The sequence below is a fragment of the Schistocerca gregaria genome, chromosome 4, assembly GCF_023897955.1.
Source record: "Schistocerca gregaria isolate iqSchGreg1 chromosome 4, iqSchGreg1.2, whole genome shotgun sequence".
NCBI classification, from domain to species: Eukaryota; Metazoa; Arthropoda; class Insecta; order Orthoptera; family Acrididae; genus Schistocerca; species Schistocerca gregaria.
Window position 1 is genome coordinate 437,812,013 of NC_064923.1, and position 26,614 is coordinate 437,838,626.

The following is a 26,614-nucleotide window of genomic DNA, read 5'->3' on the forward strand; positions in this document are numbered from 1 at the left end:
CCTCTAAAGGCTTTTTACTTACGGAAGAAAAAGTGGACTTGTAAAAGAAAATATTGAACAACATTTTGAAAAATCATAACTAGCTAATTATTTCTCTGTTCATTTGGATTCTGTGTAAACATTTCGTTATATAAGGAGAAGTTTTAAAAGCGCTGCTTTAGTACAACATAGTTTTACTGGTATTTGAAAATCGTTTATTTCCTTCAGATGACTAGTTTGGACGTCACGTGTGTTATGTGTTTCTCTTTAAACCTAGAACACTGATGTTTTTCATTAATTTAATGTTATAATGGTTTTATATCTACTACAGTTACATTGTGTATCGTCTACAGGTACCAACTGGAAATGGACTAATAGGTCTGAAACATGTTGTTCTACAATAAAAGACGTACAGCTGATGCAGAATTTTGCATATTGGATTTATTAAAACTGCATAATCTCACATTAAGATGAATAAAAAGAAGTACCCGTCAAAGGCAGTAACACACAAAACTTAAACTAATACAGTACAAAATAGAAAATATCAGTCATCTGGAAACAGTTATTAAACACAGTGACATTGAAATACAAACCACTGTCATAGGATGTGATAAAATACGATAATAGATACAGAAAGAATCATAAATCAATGGCAGCATATAATAAGAAAATAATAAAAGACCTACATTACCCATAGAACAATGACAACAGATAATAATTATTATTCGAAAGTAAGTGTATAAAAGTATGTCAAGTAATACTAAATTTTTCTCTTCTCCTGAGCTACTAAAACTGGTAATTATAAACAGTTCATACTGCAAGTCCTCAAATGCAGCTAAAAATATTGGCAGCAATAAAAATGACAATTCACAAACCTAACTGACAATGTTCAAAATGAGAAGACAGAATGAATAGAAAAAGGGCTACCAGGGTGATTATGTCTCTGTGTCCCGTCTGTTGTGCATTAGATGCTCTTCACAGGTGTCACATTTATTTGTCAATGGCAAAACATACGATCACATTGATATTTTAAGAATGAAGGGTGAGATGAATGTATTGAAAAATAGTGTGTTTAGTAGTTTGGGACGACATACGAAAGTATTTTATAGACAGTACTATGATAATGGATCCAATTGCTAGTTCTAACCAAGGTCTCCTTATAGAATAAACTTCCCAAAAAAGTTTTGAGTTAGAAACTATTTGCCACGTCCCAGTTTAGGTCTAGACTGAAGAGAATCGAAGTTCTACAAAGTAAAAATAAAAGGAATCTGCAGTTAAAATGAAACGACATATGGTCACACAGTGGCCTGATTCGGATATCTGATGGGGGAAATATTAATATACCAGTATATTATAATATAAGGTGTAAAGTGTTTTGATATTTACCTGACCAGCTGACTGGAGATTGTTAACGTTATTAGTTTTCAGCAGAGATTACTTTCAACTGCGATACTCTTAAAGCAGTGACCGTGTCTCAGTGTTGCACCTTCTGAATGAAGAAGACAAAAGTGCTAAACTATCTAAAGCGGCATGACATTATTACTCCCCAGACAAAAAGTACATTGTGTAGTTCGACCACTATTAAACACTTTGGAAACAGAAAAATGCTGCTGACAATCAGTCACCCCTCTGGCCTTCTAACATGAACCGCGTCCAACGAAGTTACTTTGTGAAATACTCTGTATTTGGCGTGGGAGACACTACAGACTTTTCTTATGCGGTGTTGTGTCGTTATTTCACCTCTCGTATATTCCCTGGTGTCACATGGCGCTGCTAACATGTGGCATAGACAGATCAAAAATACTAAGAAATGGACGGGAAAATAAAGTGACAGTCAAGCAAGAAGCTTCAGGAACTTTTTCGGATAGGTTGTAGCTTAAAATTTGTTGCTTGACTTTTACTACACAGAATCAATGGATGAAATGAGAGAAAATTTCGGGATATGATTACTGTAGGAGGAGACAGAAGAGCGTCGATGCTACGAGAAACAGAATAAAAAAAACTGCTGGAAGGCCACGTCGAGGAAGTAGAGTTTCGGTTCCAGAGGAATTTTGAAACATAGAGGCGGTATTAGCCCTACGACTTACCTCAGAATAAACACTAAGGGGACAAACGTCTTGGGATGGCGATATAGACATACACAGATGGCGGTACTATCGTGTACACAAGATACAACAGTGTACTGAATTGGCGGAGCTGTCATTTGTACTCAGGGGATACATGTGAAAAGTATGTAACGCTTTCTGATGTGATTATGGCCACACGGCTTTGTACGCGGAATGTTACTTTGAGCTAGACGCATGCGGCATTTCATTGGGGAATTCAACATACCAAGATGCACTCTATCAAGACTGTGCCGAGAATACCACATTTCAGGCATTACCTCTCACCACGAACAACGCAGTGTCCGATGGCCTTCGCTTAACGACCGAGAGCAGCGGCATTTGTGTTAGAGTTGTTAGTGCTAGCAGACAAGCAACACTATGTGAAATAACTGCAGAAATTGAAATGGGGCGTACGACGAACGTATCCGTTAGGACAATGTGGCAAAATTTGAGGTTAATGGGCTATGGGAGCAGGCGACCAACGTGAGTGCCTTTGCGAACGGCACAGTATCTGCAGGGCCTCTCCTGGGCTCGTGACCATATCGGTTGGACCCTGGACGGCTGGCGAATCGGGGCCTGCTCTGATTCCCGGTCTCAGTTGGTAAGAGCTGATGGTGGGTTTCGAGTCTGGCGCAGAGTATCCCGAAGCAACTCACGCAAGTTTCTAACCAGGCACCGTAAAAGCTGTTGGTGGCTCCTTAATGGTGTTTACATGGAACGGACTGGGTCCTGTGATCCAGGTGAACCAGTAATTGACTAGAGATGCCTAAGTTAGGATACTTGGAGACTGTCTGCAGCCACTCGTGGACTTCATGTTCCGAAACAACGATCGAATTTTATGGATGACAAAGCGTCATTTCAGAACATCCAGGACAATTTGAGTGGATGAAATGGCCACGCAGATCACCCGTCATAAATCCCACGAATATTTGAGGCATAATCGAGAGGTCAGTTCGTGCACGAAATCCTGCACCACCAACCCTTTAGTAATTATGGACCGCTATAGAGGCACCATGGCTCAGTATTTCTACAGGGGATTTCAAACGACTTGTCGACTGCCTTCCACGCCGAGTTGCTGCATTACGACGGACGAAAGGAGGTCCAACACGATAATAGGTGGTGTCCCATGATTTTGTCACCTCAGTATAGGGGAAATCTAGGTTTACAGCATTTACAAACGAATGTCGATAGAAAGTTTTAACAATGTTGACTGGAAAACACTCTTTCAAATTTGTAGGTAGTAGGAAGAAAATAAAAGGAGCGAAAGGTTATCCGCAGTACACACAGAAACGAGAGCGCAGTTATAATGCATGAAAGGAAAGTATTAGTTGAGAAAGGGGGTGAGACACGGCTGTAGTACATGCCCAATGTTATTCAATCTGTTCTTTTAGCGAACGGTAAAGGAGCCCAAGGAGAAATTTAGAGTGTGAGCTTAAATTCAGGTTGTAGAAATATTTAACTCTGAGGTTTTGCCAAGGACATTTTAATTCTTTGAGAAACGGAAAATGGCTTGGAAGAGCAGTTGAATCGAATGGACAGCGCGTTGAAACGAGATCGTAAGATGAATATCAGCAAAAATAAAAGAGGGTGATTAGGGTGTAGTTGAAGTAATCAGGCGATGCTGAGGAAACTAGGAAATTTCAGATTAAAAGTAGTACACAGATTTTGCTATTTGATCAACAAAATAAGTGATGAAGGCCGAGGTCGAGAGGATCAAAATGCATACTGGCAAAAGAAAAGCATTACTGAAAAAGTGGAAGTTCTTGACGCTGAATACAAATTTTAGTGTTTGCAAATCTTCTTTACAGACGTGGGTAGACCGAATAACTAGTGAGGAGGTACTGAGCAGAACTGTGGAAAAAAGAAATCTATCGAAGTATCTGACTAAAAGTTCACATCTTGAAGCGTCCAAGACCTCTTAATTACCCAATGGAGGGACGTGTAGGGGGAGGGAAGGAGGAGGTTCAAAAGCTGTTGAGGGAGAGCCGGGTTTGAATACAGTCAGCAGGTTCAAATGAAATTGATGTTGGTTGCAATACACTATCTGACCAAAAGTATCTGGGCACCTCTGTGAAAAGCAGACTTGACCACCAGATATCAACAGAGGCGGAAGCGCGAGTGTAAAGGAGACAGGATGTGTAGCATTGCCATTATAGAACCAAACGCAAGAGCAAGTCAGTCAAGGAGGCTTAATGACTTTGAATGTGCATGGCACCTGAGAAACAAATCCATCAGGACCATTTCAGCTGTTCTATAGCTGCCAAAGGGCAACGGCCTTGCTGGAGTGGATACACCGGTACCCGTCAGATCACCGAAGTTCAGCGCTGTCGGGCGTGACCGGCACTTGGATGGGTGCACATCCGGGCTGTCATGCGCTGTTGCAATTTTTCGGGGTGCACTCAGCCTCGTGATGCCAATTGAGGAGCTACTCGACAGAATAGTAGCGGCTCCGGTCAAAGAAAACCATCATAACGACCGGGATGTGGTGTGCCGACCACTCGCCCCTCCTATCTGCATTTTCAGTAAGGATGACACGGCGGTCGGATGGTCCCGATGGGCCAGTTATGGCCTGAACGGAGTGCTGCTGCTGCTAAAGCTGCCAAAGGTAACTATTGGTGATGTTACTGTGGGGTGTAAATGCGAATGGTGGTTGTAAAAAATCGCATAAAATCAGCCCAAGGAACCATTCGTGAGATCGAAAGTGCCACCGGTAGACTGTGCGTAGGCAGTTCACAGGCCACACATATCTGTAGTCAATGCTAAGCAACACTGTAAGTGATGCATAGAGCTGCGCAGCTTACAAATGTATAAATGGAAACGCGTGTGTTGGGGAGGGATAACTCACGTTATACCCCGTGACAATCCAACGGAATAGCTGGAGAATACCTGGTGTCAAGACTAATGCCGACTAGGAGATACGGAGGAGGTGGTGTTACGGCAGTTGTCTCCAACCTTTCTATTATCCCTGACTGCAATCAGACATCAGGTAGCATCCCTCTGCCGTCTGCCCTTCCGCCATCCTCCTATTATCAACAACATTAATGCCAAACTAAACTTTTGAACGCAAAAAATTTTTCACTGAGCGCTTTCTTTCTTTAAATCGTGTGGGGTGTTCAATGAGTGATACAACACATTTTTTTTCTAGGTTAAAAAAAAGTGGAATTTGCTGTGCGACATCGTGGAATATTTCTGCATCAGCCCCTATAGTTTCATAAAGTTCCGATAGATGGCGGCGCTATACGTGCTCTTCAAAATGTCGTCTGTAAAAGAAGTAGGTTCCAAACAGGTAGCTGTCATTGAGATTCTTTCGTAGGAAAACTAGAGTATCGCAAATATTTGTAGGCGCTTGCAGACTGTCTACTTTGCCGTGAATAAAAGCCTGCCGAGTCCTTGGGCGAGACGTCAGTCATCACAAGAAGGTCGCAAAACTTGTCCGATCTCTCTGGTGCCGGCCAGCTGCACACAGCTGTGACTCCGCAGTGTTGCACTTCAACGTGTTCGCAGCTACAAAAATTCACACAAAATTCTAGTTCTCCATGACAACGCAAAGCCTCACCCAAGTTTGCGCACATGAGAGAAGCTCACAAAACTTCATTGAACTGTTCCTCCTCATCCACCCTACACCTTCCGACTTACGTCTTTCTGGCCCGATGAAGGACGCCCTTCGCGGGAAGCAGTTCGGTGGGGAGGTTACTGGTGCTGCAAGACGGTGGCTCCGACTTAGACCAGTAGAGTGGCACCATACGGGCATACAAGCCCTCCAAATAAGGTGGCTACGGCCTTCGCATTGAACGGAGATTGTGTTGAAAGACAGCCCAAAGAGTGTGAAATGATATGGTGTGTTGTAATCCTGAATAAAACCAACCTGGTTTCAGAAATAAATGTGTTGGATTAGTTACTGAACGGCCCCCGTATTTAGCGTTTGTATTTGCCTTATTAAATCACGAACTAGTGTGTCACTTCGAAGACTGATACTGCATTTTATAGAATGAATGCTACCTACCACTGCTGAGAAAAGAAGGCTATCTATCCACAACGAAGGTGGACACTTCTTACAGAACATTCCTTCTCTGCACCACTCCTCTCCCCAGTGATACTTGCTTCACCCAAACCCTGCACTTCCATTTAAAAACTAAATTAAAACGTGTGCACTATACTTAGATCTACTGCTTGTAAATCACTTGATTACTTGTCTCCTTGGTTCTGAACTGACGAAAATTTGATGACATCAGGCTGCCAATGCTTTTTTCTGATCACTGTCACTGATAATAATAAAAATAATAATAGTAATAACATATTACATAGTTACTGTTGTATTGTGCTGCCATTTCGTTTATATTTGCAAGTGAATAATGAAGCACTTTCTGGTCTATTGAGGGAACTACTTACAACTCAGAGAAGCCATTTTCCTGAGATACTTAATCATGTGTAATGTACATGTCTGTTTTACTGTCATGGATGGATGGAACAAAGTACAAAACACGCATTTAGTGAGGAACACGTTGTTCATACATTCGTTTCAGAAGCTGTGACCTCCATCTAAAAGCCAGTATTTGAAAGAAAGAATATTAGTAACCTATGTAATCAGTTTCACAGAATAGTGATAATAGTAATGATCTCCTAAAAATTCTTCAATCTTATGACCCAGACACAATTGAACCCCTTCTTTTTTACCTGACAGAAATTACATTTTACCCCTCAGGGGACAACTATCTGCAGATTGTGAACCATGGTGTTACGGTATGGCGTTGTGCTTCATGGTTAGGGTGTGATCCCGTTATTTTACGTAAGAAAACGATAAATGCGAAACGATAGGAACACATTTTACAGCGATGTGTACTGCGTAGGCGTACAATAGAGAAACAGTTCGCAGACGGTGATTAATTGTATCAGTATGACAATGCATTCTGTCATAAAGCAGCATTTCTGGGGCAATGGTTTGTGGACAACAATGTCCCTGAAATGGAATTGCCGTGTGGCTAGGGCCCCCGTCGGATAGACCTTTCGCCTGGTGCAAGTCTTTCAAGTAGACGCCACTTCGGTGACTTGCGTCTCGATGGGGATGAAAGGATGATGATAAGTACAACACAATACCCAGTCCCTGAGCGGAGAAAAAATCTCCGACCCAGCCGTCGCGCTGACCACTCAGCTACCAGGGGCGAACGTCCCTGAAATGAACTGGCCTAACGAGAGTCCCGATCTGAGGCCAGTGGAACACCTACTGGTGAATCAGGACGTTCTATACCCGATGCGTCCAATATCGGCTCTGTTCCGCATGTAAATTGACCCCGGCACAGTTAAAGGCGAAGAGTCAACACGCCCCTTATTAATGTCCACTAACAGGTGTCCAGATACTTTGATCAGACAGCGTAATTATGCAGATAATTAAGAGACGACGGAGCTTGCACAAGACTGGCCATCTTGGGGAGCTACATAAAACCAACCTTCTGACTCGAGAAGAGAGCGTTAAGGGCCCCCAAGGGCTACAAACGTCTTCAGTTGGTGCTTTCGATTGCATCTACCAGCTGCTGAAACTGTGCTTCGTACGAGGCACGCCACTGAAGGTAGTGCCTCGGGTCACGCAGTCGCTGCGACATAGTCGCGGCGTACACGTCGTGGAAGTATCTTCCATCAAAGTAGGCTTCCAGAAGGCAGTCTTTCTCGGTCGGGAAGGAGAGCCCGCACGCCGCAGCTGCGTCGAGCACGTGCAGCACCGTACGCACGAAGAGCGTCGCCAAGTAGACGGCTCGTACGTTGACCCTCTCGACATCCGGACCTGCGAGGAAGCTGGCGGAGGCGTCGCCGACGGCCACGGCGACGGCTGCGAAGACCGCGGCCTCCGTCTGTCCCAGGGCGGCGGGGTTACAGTCGTGGCGCAGGTACGAGAGTGCGACAGCGGGCACCGCAAGGTGCGCTGGCCACACGGACCTCAGCGCCGGAAGGTTCACCCGTGGTGACGTCACCCACGCGAAGAGCCGCCACCGCTGGTCTCGGCCCGCGACGTCCTGCAATAAAGGTTATGGTGTGAAACGTGTCATTTCTGTGGAAAATTGTAGAGACTACTCTGTTGTTGTTGTTGTGGTCTTCAGCCCTGAGACAGGTATGATGCAACTCTCCATACTACTCAATCCTGTGCAAGCTTCTTCATCTCCCAGTACCTACTCCAACCTACATCCTTCTGAATTTGTTTAGTGTATTCATCTCTTGGTCTCCCTCTACGATTTTTACCCTCCACCCTGCCCTCCAATCCTAACTTGGTGATCCCTTGATGCTTCAGAACAAGTGCTACCAACCGATCCCTTCTTGAAGTTGTGCCACAAACTTCTCTTCTCCCCAATCCTATTTAATACCTCCTCATTAGTTATATTATCTACCCATCTAATCTTCAGCATTCTTCTGTAGCACCACATTTCGAAAGCTTCTATTCTCTTTCTGTCCAAACTAATTATCGTCCATGTTTCACTTTCATACATGGCTACAGTCCATACAAATACTTTCAGAAACGACTTCCTGAAACTTGAATCTATACTCGTTAAAAAATTTCTCTTCTTCAGAAACGCTTGCCATTGCCAGTCTACATTTTATATCCTCTCTACTTCGACCCTCATCAGTTATTTTGCTCCCCAAATAGCAAAACTCCTTTACTACTTTAAGTCTCTCATTTCCTAATCTGATTCCCTCCGCATCACCCGACTTAATTCGACTACATTCCATTATCCTCGTTTTGCTGTTGTTCATGTTCATATTATATCCTCCTTTCAAGACACTGTCCATTCCGTTCAACTGCTCTTCCAAGTCCTTTGCTGTGTCTGACAGAATTACAATGTCATCGGCGAACCTCAAAGTTTTTATTTCTTCTCCATGGATTTTAATACGTACTCCGAATTTTTCTTTTTGTTTCCTTCACTGCTTGCTCAATACAGAGATTGAATAACATCGGGAAGAGGCTACAACCCTACCTCACTCCCTTCCGAACCACTGCTTCCCTTTCGTGCCCCTCGACTGCCATCTGGTTTCTGTACAAATTGTAAATAGCCTTTCGCTCCCTGTATTCTACCCCTGCCACCTTCAGAATTTGAAAGAGAGTATTCCAATCAAAACTTTCTCTAAGTCTACAAATGTTAGAAACGTTGGTTTGCCTTTCCTAAATCTAGCTTGTAACATAAGTCGTAGGACCTGTATTGCCTCACGTGTTCCAATATTTCTACGGAATCCAAAGTGATCTTGCCCGAGGTCGGTTTCTACCAGTTTTTCCATTCGTCTGTGAAGAATTCGCGTTAGTATTTTGCATCCGTGAATTATTAAACTGATTGTTCGGTAATTTTGACATCTGTCAGCACCTGCTTTCTTTGGGATTGGAATTATTAAATTCTTCTTGCAGTCTGAGGGTATTTCGCCTGTCTCATACATCTTTGCTCACCAGATGGTGGGATTACTAAGAAGAAAAAAAGACTCAGTACGAAAGAAATACCCATATAGGACGGAAATCGCTAGATGTGACGTATTCTCACAGACAGACACATTACGATTTCAGAAAAACTGGATTGTTCTTTGAAGTGAAAGTGCTTCACAGAATGAGCAAGCCGCTAATGCGTTCGTCCACCTCCGGTCCTTAATCAAGCAATTGTTTGGCTTGACACTGATGGAAAGAGTTGTTGGATGTCCTCCTGAGGGATATCGTACCAAATTCTGTCCGATTGGCTCATTAGATAGTCAAAATCTCGAGCTAGTTAGAGCCTTGCCCATAATGCTCCAAATGTATTCAATTGGGGAGAGATCCGACGAACTTGCTGGAAACGGGTTTGGCAAGCACGAAAACAAGCAACAGAAACTCTTGCGTTTGCAGACGGGCACCATCATGCTGTAATGTAAGCCCATAGTGGCTTGCCATGAAGAGTAGCAAAATTGGGCGTAGAATATCGTCCAGTACCGGTGTGCTGTAACGGTGCCGCGGATGACAAGAAAAGGCATCCTGGCTGTCTACATCTACATCTACATCTATATCATACTCCGCACGCCAACTGACGGTTTGTGGCGGAGGGTACCTTGAGTACCTCTATCGGTTCTCCCTTCTATTCCAGTCTCGTATTGTTCGTGGAAATGAAGATTGTCGGTATGCCTCTGTGTGGGCTCTAATCTCTCTGATTTTATCCTCATGGTCTCTTCGCGAGATATACGTAGGAGGGAGCAGTATACTGCTTGACACCTCTGTGAAGGTATTTTCTCGAAACTTTAACAAAAACCCGTACCGAGCTACTGAGCGTCTCTCCTGCAGAGTCTTCCGCTGGAGTTTATCTATCATCTCCGTAACGCATTCGCGATTACTAAATTATCCTGCAACGAAGCTTGCTTCTCTCCGTTGGATCTTCTCTATCTCTTCTATAAACCCTATCTGGTACGGATCCCACACTGCTGAGCAGTATTCAAGCAGTGGGTAAACAAGCGTACTGTAACCTACTTCCTTTGTTTTCGGATTGCATACCCTTAGGATTTTTCCAATGAATCTCAGTCTGGCATCTGCTTTACCGACGATCAACTTTATATGATCATTCCATTTTAAATCACTCCTAATGCGTACTCCCAGATAATTTATGGAATTAAGTGTTTGCAGTTGCTGACCTGCTATATTGTAGCTAAGTGATAAGGCATCTTTTTTTCTATGTATTCGCAGCACATTACAGTTGTCTACAGTGAGATTCAATTGCCATTCCCTGCACCATGCGTCAATTCGCTGCAGTTCATCCTGCATTTCAGTACAATTTTCCATCATTACAACCTCTCGATATACCACAGTATCATCCGGAAAAATCCTCAATGAACTTCCGATGTCATCCACAAGGTCATTTATGTATACTGTGAACAGCAAGGGTCCTACGACACTCCCCTGCGGCACACCTGAAATCACTCTTACTTCGGAAGACTTCTCTCCATTGAGAATGACATGCTGCATTCTGTTATCTAGGAACTCTTCAATCCAATCACACAATTGGTCTGATAGTCCATATGATTTTACGTTGTCCATTAAACGACTGTGGGGAACTGTATCGAACGCCTTGCGGAAGTCAAGAAACACGGCATCTACCTGGTAACCCGTGTCTATGGCCCTCTGAGTCTAGTGGACGAATAGCGCGAGCTGGGTTTCACACGATCGTCTTTTTCGGACCATGAGACGGACCACAATCAGATTGGCACCCCACCGCTGTCCGAGGCGTCTCCATACACGTTTTCGGACTGAAATCTCATTGACTGTAATAGGTCTTCAGTAAAGTGTCCTGCTTCGAATTCAGTCGCGATGACCAGCGAGTACGGGTCAGGATACACCCTGGGCAGCGGTGGGTTACTGACTGTCACACGCCATATTGCCCGACAACCGGGAGTGATGCTCTGGGGTCGCATTTCGTTTCTCAGTAGGGCCCCGATGGTTGTCATCCACGGCTCCCTTATAGCACAGCGGTACGTCCATCATATTCTACGCCCGGTTGCCGGCCGCGGTGGTCTAGCGGTTCTAGGCGCTCAGTCCGGAACCGCGCGACTGCTACTGTCGCACGTTCGAATCCTGCCTCGGGCATGGATGTGTGTGATGTTCTTAGGTTAGTTAGGTTTAAGTAGTTCTACGTTCTAGGGGACTGATGACCAAAGATGTTAAGTCCCATAGTGCTCAGAGCCATTTGAACCATTTTTTACGCCCGGTTTTGTAGCCTTTCAGGGCAAGCCATCACAGCAAAACAATGCCGCCTGTACAAGACGAGTTTCTACTGCTTGACGTCGTGTTTGCCAAACCATGAGCAAGGTCGCCGAATGTCTTCCCTATTGAGGACGTTTGGAGCATTACGGACATGGCCCTCCAACCAGCTCGAGATTTTGACGATCTAACGTTCCAATTGTAGCGAATTTGGCACGATATCTCTCAAGCGTAGATCCTACGGCTATATGTAACAATAGCAAGCCGAATAACTGCTTGCATGATGGCCAGGGGTGGACTATCTGACTTGCTCAATATTTGAAGTTCTTTCTCCTGAATAAATAATCTAATTTTTGTGAAATCGTGATTTGTTTTCCTGTATATGCACGTCATATCTACCAGTTTTCGCCCCATTCGGATAACTGCTACGTGGCGCGTGTTCCTTTTTTTTTGTTAGTTACAGGTCCGTAACTCACTGATTAGTTATAGTCAAGAATTTATCTGTGGTGTAGAATGAGTTGTTATGGAGAAAGAACTTAAATATACATTTGAGGAGTGGAATTGTCAGGAGTGAGTATTTCAATTTTTATACAACACGCGCCTCCACTGCTACTATGTTCTCTTCGCGCTGTTGCATGTCCATAGACGTGTTCCAAGCGCCAAATGTTTCACTCATTTGTTACTGGATGGAGCACGCTGTTAGTGCCAAGCAGTGTTTTCCTCTGCAGTTCCCTGCGACAATATGTCCTTCGTTTAGTTGATACGCAGTTTGTGAGGTAAGCAGAATGCACAGAAACTTTTGTCTGCATCAATAAAATGTTTTTGTAACGGAGGAAGCTTTTGCAGTTATAAAGAAACGAAGTAATTGTCAAGGCTTTTTTTCCTCAAGATTAAGACAAAATTGTCTAATCAGCAAAAGTTATGAAGCCATTCTATATCATTCTAATGCGTACAAATGCCTTCTTTGGTTTTAAAGATGCTGCTGAAACATTTCTATCAAAGCAGGGGTGTAGTGGATGGCCAAGAGGCAACTATAATGTGCTTCTTAAACTCCAGCAAATCCTTTAACACTGTCGACAATGACATTTTATTTGCCAAACTTAGCAGCCTAAATTTCTCACCAAGTGCATACATTGGATTCACTCATACATCACGTTTTTTTCATCATCAAAGTGTCATGTCATGCAAAATAAAGTTACAATCGAGGCAAGTAGTACCAGTCGCCCACCAGGTTTTGTGTATTAGGTCCTATACGCTTTTGACTGTACATAAATGCTGTGTCATCAATTCTGTATTACTGCACATACCACACGTACACTGACGACCTCTAGTTGTATCTAAGTGCAAAACCAAGAAACCTGAAGACAGCTATCGGGAATCTCAATGCGTGCAGCCTACGGTGGTAAAGTTCAATCCATCCAAAACACAATCGGTACTGATTGGTAATTCTAGGCTCATTAGCACCAAATATCGGGAATACCCACCATCTTTAACCTCACAAAAATCAACTTTTCTTCGTCAGCAAAGTTTAAGGATAATAGGTGAAAATCTAAATTGGTCTGAGCACGTAACTGTAATGTGCTAGAAGCTGTCAGCATCTCTTTATTGTTATTATTACTGTCACTATTAAAGGCAGCAGCTGCAGGGGAACAATTACCGCCAGCATTAACCTTATTAGTTCATAATCAGTACAGCTTACGCCACTGCCTCTTCAGTTACTCAAATAATTTTAATACTATTTGTCACATTAAAATATTTATTTCTTACGTAACTATGATGTAAAAAAAAAGATAATGTATGTGTGGATCCCTGCTCTAATGTAAGAGAGGGCCTGATAGCCCTAATAAGAGCAGGTTAAGTAAACAAATAACATCTGCAGATGCAGTATAACCAAAGTATCTCATACTCATCCTTCTCAAATAGCAAAGTTACACTCTTACACAAAACAATGAAAACAATGTAAACGTACTCAAAAGATGGAACACTATAACCAATGTATGCCATGCTGTACTTCATCTGGAAGGAGAACCATGTTTATCAGTTGTAAAACAGAAAGTCTTGTTGAGGTTTCCATTTCTTGCTTAACAGCACACACAGTTATACAGTATTCTTTCTAAAGGGTGAGATGTTGCAAACAAGAGACAATACTGAAAGATTCTATCCTTGAATTTAACTTTGTTACTTTTTTGTAAAAAGTTTAATAGATATAAGATATGGTTTTCGTTGAGTACAGTTCTATCTGATAAAACATTACTGCTGTATTTCTGTAACCTGTATTATCATAAATAAAACGTAATGCCTCTGTATTAATGGCACTTGAAACAAAAACATTCTTATTAGTACTTAGAAAAACGTTTCCCAGTAAGACAACTGGAACGTTCTTAATCAGTTATTTACATTCTAATTTCAATTTTTTTTCCAATGATGATATGAGCAGTATAATTCTCTGGTACCAGAATATCTTTTAATTTTTTGATACAAATAAGTTGTGTACAAAAAGAGACACTGTTTTCTGATTCTCCTGACAAATATGAGACTTGGAACGTAGAAAGTTTGACGTTTCCACTCTTCATCTGAAAGCACTTAACGTGTCTGTCAAACATTTTATTTCAGTTTGCAGATTATAAAAAAGTTTCGTAACTGCATATTGCCAAGTTATGTTTACTGGAGATAAGTGTAGATCCTTTCTCCTTCTACTATCGTTTGTGAGTACCCCTATTCCTTTCAAACTACAGTGAACTGTTGACAACAAATTTTATGAGTGAATAAATGAATTACGAGGTTGTGGCTAATATTCCTACTTGTTTAAATAGAAGCCTGCAAGGTGCATGTGTGTGAACTCGACATACACCTCTAATTACTTTCTTCCGTGCACCGAATGTTGTTTGTTTACAGTAGGACACCAATAATTGAAAAATGTGAAAAACGTGTTAACTTTTATTTCTATGTCCCATAAAGATAGCAGTTATGTGAAGTAACATAGAAAAGTAGCTGAACTTTAACGGCTTAGCATGTCTACTATGTGATTTTTTTCAACTGAAAGTTTCACACAAGAACTTAGGACTTTGTTCATTACTTTTTGTTGATAAAGTACATTCATAGTAGATCGGGTATTTTTGATAGTACAAAATTGGATGAGTTGAATGCAAATTAGAGTGCAGGTCTCACATTCACTAAGCAGATGTGCTAATCACTGTTTCACTCCAGTACAGTGGCTTTGCGCAACTGCAAGGCCCATCTTCACACACCTAGCTCTGCAATCCAATTTTGCATTCATACCTCAGTCCACCTGGTATAGAGTTCTGCACAGTCACTGTGCCAGGGTAGTTTAGTGGTTACCGCATCTGCATACTGAGCGGAAGACCTGGGCTCGAATCCTGGCCGTGGTACAAATTTTCATTTTGTGACTTTGGTCCGCATACCATACATGTTCGAGACCTGAGAAAGGTCTCTGGAATCATACAGTTTCATTGAACAAGTTTGATTATGTCTGAAAATGCATTGAGGAGGAGGTAGGGACGGAGCTTCAGAATTTTCGCATGGGGTAGCAAAATCCCTGGAACCAGCCCTGGACTGAATTCAACAGTGTAGTCCATCGTTAGATCTGAATACCTAAGAACCAGTCGCAAAAACTGGTGTGCGATGTCAACTCAGTACTCAGGGAGTTCCACAAGTCCTGTTACAGGCTTCAAAGTGTTGTAAAATGGACATAGCAACTAAAGTAATAACGAGGAACCCATGTCCGGAAATGTACCATTTGTATGTAAAATAAGTTTGAAAATAGCTTCATGGCACGCACACAGCACGGGCAATGAGCTCTGACCTGAGCGCTCTGCAGAAGCTGCTGCTACTACTGGTGACCATGTTGTATAATGCACAAGCTGTATCCGCCACGTATGTTCTCATACACACGGTCCACAAACACTGATGTGCGTGTAGGCGAGGTCCACAGCCCTCTTAGTAGCTAACGTACCATTTTCTCACAGCCGTTGCTGGTGCCGTACGAAAATAGTATCTGATAGACTGAGGCGACGTCCTCAGTAATTGCGTTGTGGTGCTGTACCATTACTTTGCTTTACTGTTCGGTGTGCGGAAGCCAATCTTAGTCTTTCAACCCAGTATTTGGCAACAAGTAATGTATGTTGAATTTGTATGCCAAGAACAGAAAATTTTCTATGTCTTGCACAGCTCCACAATCGCACGTATTGTAAGGTGTCAGGCAAATCCAACACTTTCCATGAAGACCCTAACGTGATAAGCAAGTCCAGTAGTATGTCACATAGCCCCAAATAAATCGTCACATTAAATGAACCAAAGTAATACGAGTAATGAGTGAGCAAATGGAATACCACAGACTAACACAAGAATGCCTAAATGCATGTCATACCTTCCCACCGTGGGACAGATGCAGTTCCGAGGGCAGAAAAGAGAGCAGAAGCCGAGAGCAGAACCGTGTTAAGGACCACCCCCCAGCCCATGTTAAAAGCTAGAGCCCTCCAGAAGAACAGTATAGATCTTACGATAACACAAAAAGGGCCACCCCCAGCCCCAAGTCTTAGCGTGAGACTTTTTGGATGCTCTGTAACGTCAGGACCACCCCCCAGCCCATGTTAAAAGATAGAGCCCTCCAGAAGAACAGTATAGATCTTACGATAACACTAAAAGGACAACACCAGATTCAAGTTTTAGCGTGAACTTTTTCGCGTCTCTCTTACGTTGCAAACTTTACAAACATTGCCCCACCACGAAAAGTATAACATTTCTCATTAGATAGACAGAATTTTTGTAGGCGGAGATTAAGGTTAACATTGAGACCCTGATTGGTCAGATGAAAACATAGCCAGATAGTTTTTTTAAACCAACTTCGGTAAATTGTAGTAAGGAGAAGTTAAGAGAGAGTTGCTTCCGAGATGGCGAGGTGAGGGGAGCTGTGCTGTCCGCCGCCCCCTGACGAACACCGACAAGGTAATGAACACACGCGATGCCGCATAACAGCGCATAAAGCTTCACTCAGAACTGCAGAAGTCTCATCTGTTACACCCGCTTTTTGCGTAATACTAGTGTCGATCGTCAATTAAAGCTTGTGGTATTCACATTTGCCACTTGAAGTAAAAATCTGAAACGCGATGATTTTTCTGTTATTGAGAAGCCACATCAGCCACTGTAATTTACGACAAGTTAGATAAGTAATTAAAGATAATTGAGGGTCACTGTAGACCATTTTGATAGTTTTCTCTCTTGTGAAACTTAATTTAAGACTAGATTATAGATGTGATATGGCATAGGTCATCCTTTGATCCATTGTAGAACTTGGAAAACCAATCAGGGAATATTCGTTCACATTTTTGTTGAACGCAGTTGGTTTTTACCATCCCGTATTAAAACATTTCCTTTCATCAATAGTGCAATTTATAAACAATGTTTTGCCGGCCACGGTGGTCTCACGGTTCTAGGCACGCAGTCCGGAACCGTGCGACTGCTACGGTCGCAGGTTCGAATCCTGCCTCGGGCATGGATGTGTGTGGTGTCCTTAGGTTAGTTAGGTTTAAGTAGTTCTAAGTTCTAGGGGACTGATGACCAAAGCTGTTAAGTCCCATAGTGCTCAGAGCCATTGAACCATAAACAATGTTTTGTGAGTAGAATAAAATTTCCATTGGTAAACTTAAGTGCTTTCTCGACGTTATTTTACCAGCTACTTAAAATAGGAAAGCCTTGAACCCCTTCCACCAAATTTAGTTAGTATTAAGATTCTTTTACAAGGAGTACAGTGGAGCTGACGCTGAAATCATTAAGTATTTGGTTATATCATCTCTAGTCTCACTGAACTCTTCTGAATTCTACATGTCATGTGTGGTCTGACGTCTCCTTATCATCAACAGGTCCCAGGTTCAAACTAGTCAATTCCCTAAAAAACACGTTCAGAGCGTAGTTGCGCGAAAGTGGTAGGGAGACACGATATAGAATAAACAGACACCACGCAGAATGTTAGAGTATAATCAGCTGCATTACCATGACCCCGCCTGATCATGTTTGTTTTCACTGGCGCCTACCCTGTTCAGGGTCCTCCACATTTTCCACTTTGTTGTGAAGCCGCCTTGCACTACTTGTGCTGGTGAATACCGGATGATCGTTCTTCAGTGCCGTGTTTAAGAAACTTTTCCGGTTTTCGGTCGTCCAAGCTCGCACTCAGTGCCAAAGAGGGGATGTCGATCATCGATGGTTCTCTGAGCCTCTCTGTAAATTCGCGAAATGTTCTTCAGGAGCCGGACCATGAAGACGAGCAACTCTGCAAAGCTTTGGGTAGGGGCGTGGGTTTCATATACCCTGTTGTGATTCGACATGTTTCCCTTAGTCTTATGTCGATCTTCTTCAAATGGTTTGATGCGGTCCATATGTGCAGGCATATTCATCTGTAGAGGAGCATAGCAGTACTATTATGTACCGTACCGTGAAGAGAGACTTTGAGCGCGATGGGATCTTTATCTAATAAGTCCGCCTACAACCTATAGAATGTAATAGGATATCTAAAAGACTCTGTAACATATATTGAGCTGAAGAGACGCAACTATTGCTGCGACAAGTTTTTAGGTAACGAGATATGTGGATGGTTTGTACTGGATGAAAATGTTGTCTGGACTGTGTTACCTAGACAAGAATTTGTGAAGCCTCCTGGGCAGCGTAACACAGCCTTTTAGTTGACAATAATGCTTGTAACATCTGCAAACGGGCTAATTTTGCCTCCTGAGTCATATGAAATGGTACAATGGGCCCATCATCGAAACCTGCGGAACGTCCAGTCTGATTTTTCCTGAGGAAAACGATATGGATTTCCGTTTGTATTACTCAAACATCCTAGTTTATGTTTCTGTAACTGGTTCAAATGGCTCTTAGCACTATGGGACTCAACACCTGAGGTCATCAGTCCAGCTAGAACTTAGAACTACTTAAACCTAACTGACCTATGGACATCACACACATCCATGCCCGAGGCAGGATTCGAACCTGCGACCGTAGCAGTCAGTCGCGCGGTTCCGGACTGAAGCGTCTAGAACAGCTCAGCCTCATTCTGTAACTGGTTTCTTAATAGGAACGAAACCAGACATTTTAAGAATTATGTATTTCACCAAAACTTAATTACTCTAATAGAATATTATGACTGACACACACAAAGGCCTTTGATAAGTGGAGCTCAGATATTTTCCTGAATTTTAGGGTGAATTTTGCAACAATTTATGCACCAATCCAAGTATTGTAGTGAAGAAAAATTGGCGAGAGTGGTTTGACGTACCAGATCTCTCGACGTGAATCCCACCAAACATTTATGGAATATAATCGATAAGTCATTTCGTGCACAGAATCCTGCACCAGCAACACTTTCGCATTATGGACGGCTGTATACGCAGCATGGCTCAGTATTTCTGCAGGGGACTTCCATTGACTTGTTGAGTCCAGGTGCCGGCCGAAGTGGTAGAGTGGTCCTAGGCGCTACAGTCTAGAACCGAGCGACCGCAACGGTCGCAGGTTCGTATCGTGCCTCGGGCATGGATGTGTGTGATGTCCTTAGGTTAGTTAGGTTTAATTTGTTCCTACTTCTAGGCGACTCATGACCTCAGAAGCTAAGTCGCATAGTGGTCAGAGCCGTTCGAACCATTTGAGTCCATGCCACGTCGAATTGCTGCACTATGCCGGCCAAAAGGTGATCCGATATGGTATCCCACGACTTTTGTCACCTCAGTGTACATAAATAACCAAGAATATTTTTAAGTGAACTTATGTAAAGTCCTTATTCAATATGGAATATTTTGACTGTGGATGCCATACATACAAAGTGTTATGTTCATATAAAGTCATATTTTATTTACATACATTATTTTTAAGGTCACATTTTTATACGCTTTAGCTTATAAATGTTGACATGTTTCCCTGCATTTATGTCGTTAAACTGCAGGCCCTACTGGTAAGTAACTGAAGATCCGAACTGCTATTACTTTACAATTTAAAAGATGTATTTTATTCTTAGTGGAGGTTTAAATAACTTCTACAGTAGCACAGCCGTTTTTAATTCCAAACTGTAGTTGACTAACAAGGTAACCTCCTCATCGCACCCCCCCCCCCTCAGATTTAGTTATTTAGTTATTAGTTGGCACAGTGGATAGGCCTTGAAAAACTGAACACAGATCACTCGAGAAAGCAGGAAGAAGTTTTGTGGAACTATAAAAAAATAAGCAAAATATACAAACTGACTAGTCCATGCGCAAGATAGGCAACATTCAGGATGATGTGAGCTCAGGAGCGCCGTGGTCCCGTGGTTAGCGTGAGCAGCTGCGAAACCACAGGTCGTTGGTTCAAGTTTTCCCTCGAGTGAAAAGTTTACTTTCTTCATTTTCGCAAAGTTATGATGTGTCCGTTCGTTCATTGAGGTCTCTGTTCACTGTAACAACTTTAGCGTTTGTGTTTTGCGACCGCACCGCAAAACGGTGCGATTAGTAGACGAAAGGACGTGCCTCTCCAATGGGAAACGAAAACATTTTATCACAAGGTCATAGGTCAACCTATTTCTCCACAGGATAACACGTCTGATATATTCCATACGACATTGATGACGGCATGTGCGTCACATGATATGAATATGTTGTCGGCTCACCTAACTTGTACACTTGGCGAATGGGTAAAAAGATTCTTCTACCTTGCCCAATTTAGGTTTTCTTGTGGATGTGATAATCACTCCCAAAAAAGTTATGAAAACATAAGAGTTTGTCACATAAACTACAACAACTGAATGCAACAGTTTCACAGTCGCACAGTTTTCCCTGTGCTATGTTAAGACGTATGTTTTCAACGTTCTCAAATTTTTCCGTGTGTAGACCGTCAAATCCTGCATACGTCCAAGGAAATCTGAAAATGTCCTGGAATTTTGGAGAGCGAAGTTGATTATGTGTGAGTGTCTGAACTTTGTTAATTGACACACGATCACGTAAACAATGCTGCTCTGTGTACCATTGCAGCTTCGCAAAATAATTGTCTGAAAATAAAAAAAATTAAACTTTTCACTTAAGGGAAGACTTGAACCAAGGACCCCTCGTTCCGCAATTGCTCACGCTAACCACGGGACCACGGCGCTCTTAAGCTCCTGGGTGTTGCTTATCTTGCGCTTGGACTACTGAGTTTGTATATTTTGCTTATTTTTTCATAGTTCCACACAACTTCTTCATGTTGTCTGAAGTGATATGTGTTCAGTTTTTCAATGCCTATCCACTGTGCCAACTAAGCGATGGGGAGGTTCCCTTGTAAGTATTCCATTACTACTCAGGTGAGTGACAGTCCTCGAGTACGTTACCTCCTGTTGCCACAAGGCACGAAGTCCGGGGTGAAGGACGCTTGTGGGTAGCTGAGCCGCTGCCACCGACTCCTCGCGTATGTCGTTGATGCCCATGGGCATCATCTCTGTCACTTCGGCGGAGTCCGGGCCTCGCTCTCGAAGCAGAACAGCGTACAGTCTGGCCCTCATGGGCCGAAGCACCAATCCGGTTGGGCGCTGCCTGGCTAGGTCTTCTAGAACCTCACCGATGCGGAAACGCCTGCGCATCATTACGGCGTACACCACGGCAGGCATTTTGCAGTTCACGTGTCTCTCCTTGGCCAACCGCAGCAGTTCACCCCACGGGCCGTCGCCAGTCGGCTCCTCTGCAACCGGGTTCACGCGCCTGTAGCTGTCGATACTCGCTCTCACTTCGTCCTCCAAGTGATTCGGCTGGTCGTCGAAGGCGTAGGCACACAGAGCTGGAACATCCTCCGGCGGCCCATCCCTGACAAACTTGGCGACGTTCTCGACCCTGGTGCCCTTGCCGTAGCGTGAAAAAAGCTTGTCGTGCAGTGATTCCAGCTGCGACCTAATGATGATGTCGTTGCCGACGAATGACGCAAAGACTGGCAGGTGTTCGCGCCGGAGTCCCAGTTTCGAGGCTATGTCGGCAGGATTGTAGCGTCGCGCATTTAAGCTGCTGGTCATCTTCAGATGTTTGAAAAGGATGAGGCACGGGACTCCCTCGTGCACCAACAGATCAGTGTCGCTGGATATAATGCCGAGACAATGGTCTTCCCTAGCGGCGTACTCGGCCAGCTCATTGTCGCAATCTTCGGTTGCTACACGCACTTTGCAGTCCAGTTCGGTACAAAAAATGACTCTTGCAGTGGGCACCACGGCCTCTGGCGTCAAATAGAATTTCCTCTTAGTCTCTTTCGTAAGACGTCTTGCACGAAAATCGGCAAAGAGTTGCGATATCTGCAACAATCTATACATTCTTCGGTTTGCCCAAGCATTCATCTTTTCTTCTACTGGTATGCCATCGAAGAAGAAAACTAACCGGATCCCACTGTCACGAAATCTCTGCACAAAAGTTCTGCACGACTCCCGGAATTGCTTGTACTGACCGCCGCAAAACTTATCTGCCGTACCGTATATGTGCCTGGCGCAGGCAGCACCATCAACAGCAATGACTGGCTCCACAGTCTTTGTGCGCCTCCATTCCTGTGCGACGTCTCTGATGTTCACTTCTTCGTACCATTGTTTTCCATCAATGAACGACTGAAGGCCCCAGATACCCATCGCACTTCTTCCGTTCTAGCGCTGTATACTGTTGCGAATTTTAAGTCGCCGATACCTGTAGGCAAATAGATTATGAAATGAGAATGCGTAAAGGCTTCAAACCATAATGCTTGCTTAAATGGCTAAAATTAAGAGTTTACATGCAAAACGATATGGTCGACAAAATAGAAAATTTAGGTGGGTTGAAACAACATTCTATGTGGTAATAACATTTTATTAACGACCGGTTTCGACGTCATGTAGAAGTCATATTCAGAAAAATGGGCATCGTCTGGTGGCTGCTTGGATGCTCACACGACACATGGGAATGCCACTGTGTGACAGAACTTCACGAACCGGCCGGAGTGGCCGAGCGGTTCTAGACGCTACAGTCTGGAACTGCGCGACTGGTACGGTCGCAGGTTCGAATCCTGTCTCGGGCATGGGTGAGTGTGATGTCCTTAGGTTAGATAGGTTTAAGTAGTTCTAAGTTCTAGGGGACTGATGACCTTAGAAGTTAAGCCCAAAATTCTCAGTGTCATTTGAACCAAGAACTTCACGACAAAGGATGAAATGAAACACATACACTGGATCTCTGAGTAAATTTTGTTGTGCATCAGTACAAATGGAACAAAAGTTAATCAAAATCAACGTCTGTCTTCAGTAATGGTCCCCCCGTTCATCCATATAGCGTTGCCAAAGGTGCATAAGGTGCTGAATACCTTTAGCGTTGCCAACAATGTGAGTCACTCGTCGCTGAAATGAAGTGGCGATATTCGCCTCTTTTGCAAAGCGCCAACCACGCAACGCTTTCTTCAATTGTGGAATGAAGTCGAAGTCGCATGAACAGCGGTTTGGTAAATAGGATGGGAAGGGGAGGATTTTCCACTCCCACCACTGTACACAATTCTTGATGAAGTCTGTAGTGTGGGCTATACCGTTATTATGAAGAACGACTGCATTATCCATCAGTGCCGGACGTTTCCGCCGAAGTGAACATCGCGGATCGTACAGCAGAACGTTGGGTTAGTATCCGGCATTGATGCTGTTGGCATTCCTAACAGGATGACTCCGGAATACCGTGGCTATCATACGCCAGAAAGAACATGACCTTTTTGTGTGATAGATTCTGTCGCACCTTGTGTCGTCGTGGTGAACCTTGATAAGGCCATTCTGATGATGGGACTTCAGTTCTGATTCACGCCCTAGTGTCCAGATTTCATCAGTAGCAATAATGCGACTGAGCGTGTCATTCCCTAAGCACTCAAATCGCTCTAGGTTGATACGGCTAGTCTCGTATCGGGTCCACTTTTGCACCTCTGTTAACTGATGTAGTACCATTTTGAACACTTCCTGCACACCTTCGAGTCCTGCCGTAAACTACGGAATACTGTTGCCCCCATATACCAGCCCGTGTCATCAGTTTCTGCACAGGCCAACGCCGGTCCTCTGTGGAACGCGGTTCAATAACAACCACGGACAGGCCAGCACGGGCAGATATGGGGTGCTCACTCGGTGGCGAGGATATAGCTGCGCGTCCACGTCGGAAAGCCTCCAGCTAAGCTGCAGCCGTTTGACAGGGCAATGCTGTGTTTACTGTGGTTACGGTGATGCCACCTGTTGGACCGATATACCACAGTTGCCATGACTTACGGAATGACCCTCATATTATTGTTATCTAGAATTGTTTTCGTCCATTTGTATCACCAGCTCGCTGTCACTCCTCCGAAGCACGTTGTCCAAGTTACCGGAAGTCAAAAAAAAAAAAAAAGTTCAAATGGCTCGGAGACTCATACCAAATCGAAATGATAGACTCATTACACCGACGAGATATATTGGGAGGACATCCTACAAACTGATCTTTAGCACTTGCAATAATATTTTACAATTATGGTTCAAATTAGGAAGTCGCTTAAAAATGGTGCAAATGGCTCTGAGCACTATGGGACTTAACACCTGAGGTCATCAGTCCCCTAGAACTTAGAACTACTTAAACCTAACTAACCTAAGGACATCACACACATCCGAGCCCGAGGCAGGATTCGAACCTGCGACCGTAGTGGTCGCGTGGTTCCACACTGAAGCGCCTAGAGCCGCTCGTCCACACCGGCCGGCTGTCTCCAGTTGATTTGAACTTCTTCATCATACTCGGCTCAGCAGGTGAAGGAAAAGGACCCTTTCATAATCCTTTCAGCCGGCGATATTCTGGGACAGTATTACTGTTGTTTTGATAACAGAGTTTCCCCAATATTGCCCTGCTCCTTTTGTCCAAGCTCATGGTGACACCGCGCATTCCAACACAGCGGCAGCCGACCCTCGGAACGTATGCGAGTGACGCGAGAACAGAGTATGTTGCCGGCCGCGGTGGTCTCGCGGTTCTAGGCGCGCAGTCCGGAACCGTGCGACTGCTACGGTCGCAGGTTCGAATCCTGCCTCGGGCATTGATGTGTGTGATGTTCTTAGGTTAGGTAGGTTTAAGTAGTTCTATGTTCTGGGGAACTGACGACCTCAGAAGTTAAGTCCCATAGTGCTCAGAGCCGTTTTTGAAGTACAGTGTAACTGGTCACGTGTGTGAGACTATGAATCACGATGGTTGATCACGTTATCTGGTGGCTGTAATTGGAACTGGAAGGGGGAGCTGTGAAGCATGAAAATCATGCATCCCATTAATGTTACCAAGTTTCATACTAATACGGTAATTAATTTCCACGTTATAACGTGTTAAACAGCGAAAGTTTAATTATAGCCACCTGGTATATAAACAGTTCATCTATAGTTCTTGAGTGAGTTTGCGAACATCAAAATACGTGACTTGAATGGGGGTACATTTTCATTGCATTGACTTAGAAGTTCGCATTTTTCTCATCGCCAGGGGACCGTGGACCTTAGTATTTGGCATACAACTCAGCTCGATACCTCCACCCAACAGCACCCATAAAATAGTCTGCGGGTGGGCGTCAAGACGTGGAGTATTTTTAATATTTTGGAAGACGAATGACTGCTTTAAGTAGCCATAAAAAGTTCCAGTTGCTACCTTGTTAAAAACCCACGTAATACCGGATTTTAAATCATTTACTTGAAAAAAGAACACCTGAATGCACTATATTTTCCCCTTCTTTAACAGCTAGGGTCGTATGGGCGTCCATGCAGACACTAGCCGTTTCTGACAAAAAGCGGTCTTAACAGTGTGACAGTATTACTACACTTGAACGCGGTACCATTAAAAAGGAGAGCTCCATGGTGAGAGTTCCGTCTCGGAAATGCTTGCTTCCTTGGTAGGGCTGCAATACGTCCTGGTTTTGAGGACATTTAGGGGCGTCCAGGCGGAATCCATATAGTGTGGCAGTTCCCAAACTGCGATAATTATCCCCTTGGGTGTAAAAACTAAACGATTAGATTTTGTTTCAGTTACGAAACTAAACTATTTTCAAATATCGTTGGTATTCTCATAATTTTGTAAGGCCGTAATACTGATTATGTAAGTTATCTATAATTAATTTTTCTCAATTAGTAGTATTAATGTGGTTTCTGTTATAGGTTCCTCACATAGTCCACCAACTACACAGTTATGTTGTGCTTTGCCTCATACATTGCTTATGATAAAAGTGCGACATGCACACAGCAAATGTTAATATCTCAAGAAAATGTCTTTTCCAAGTTGTAGATAGTACCTACAGTAGTTCAGAAACTTCTTCATTACTCGCTTCGAAACAGACAAATGAATTAATTGACAGCATGTCACAGCAGTAACCACATTAGGGCTACCATAGTGCTCTACAGAGTTTTATTATTCTCATTAATAGAGTGGTTAGACACAAAGCATTAATAGTCTGAAGCCGTCCATTTTCTGCCAGTTCAAAAGCAGAGAGTGCAGTAACGTGATTTACAAACCTCTCTCTCTCTCTCTGTCTCTCTCTCTCTCTTTCTCTCTTTCTCACACACACATAAACAAACAAACAAAGAAACAAAGTATCATTCGTCTTTCATCGTTTTAAAACTAAAAGTGTTCCAAGAAAAGTCTTTCATTCTACAGTTCAGTGCAAATGGTTCAAATAGCTCTAAGCACCATGGGACTTAACATCTGAGGTCATCAGTCCCCTAGACTTAGAACTACGTAATATCCACGACGCTATGTTCTAGCCACAAGATGTTAAAATGGACTAAGTGTACAAACTACAACAAATATTTTCGATACTACATATAAAAAGACTGTATCGTGTAAAAATAACGATAATTATTTCATTATTTCTGTAATAATTTAAT

At 43.3% G+C, this 26,614-nt stretch overlaps 1 protein-coding gene across 2 annotated transcripts in view; it reads right to left on the bottom strand.

Annotated features, from left to right (window-relative positions):
- Positions 1 to 402: 402 nt before the first annotated feature.
- The window catches only part of LOC126267389 (constitutive coactivator of peroxisome proliferator-activated receptor gamma-like), an 88,400-nt gene continuing 62,188 nt past the window's right edge, over positions 403 to 26,614 (bottom strand). For both annotated transcript variants that reach the window (XM_049972577.1, XM_049972578.1), the window contains 2 exons: positions 21,104 to 22,427; positions 403 to 8,089 (listed from right to left, as the gene is read on the bottom strand). In XM_049972577.1, the coding sequence (XP_049828534.1) occupies positions 7,580 to 8,089; positions 21,104 to 22,372 (1,779 nt within the window). In that variant the 5' untranslated portion in view covers positions 22,373 to 22,427 and the 3' untranslated portion in view covers positions 403 to 7,579. The remainder of the gene's footprint in view (positions 8,090 to 21,103; positions 22,428 to 26,614) is intronic.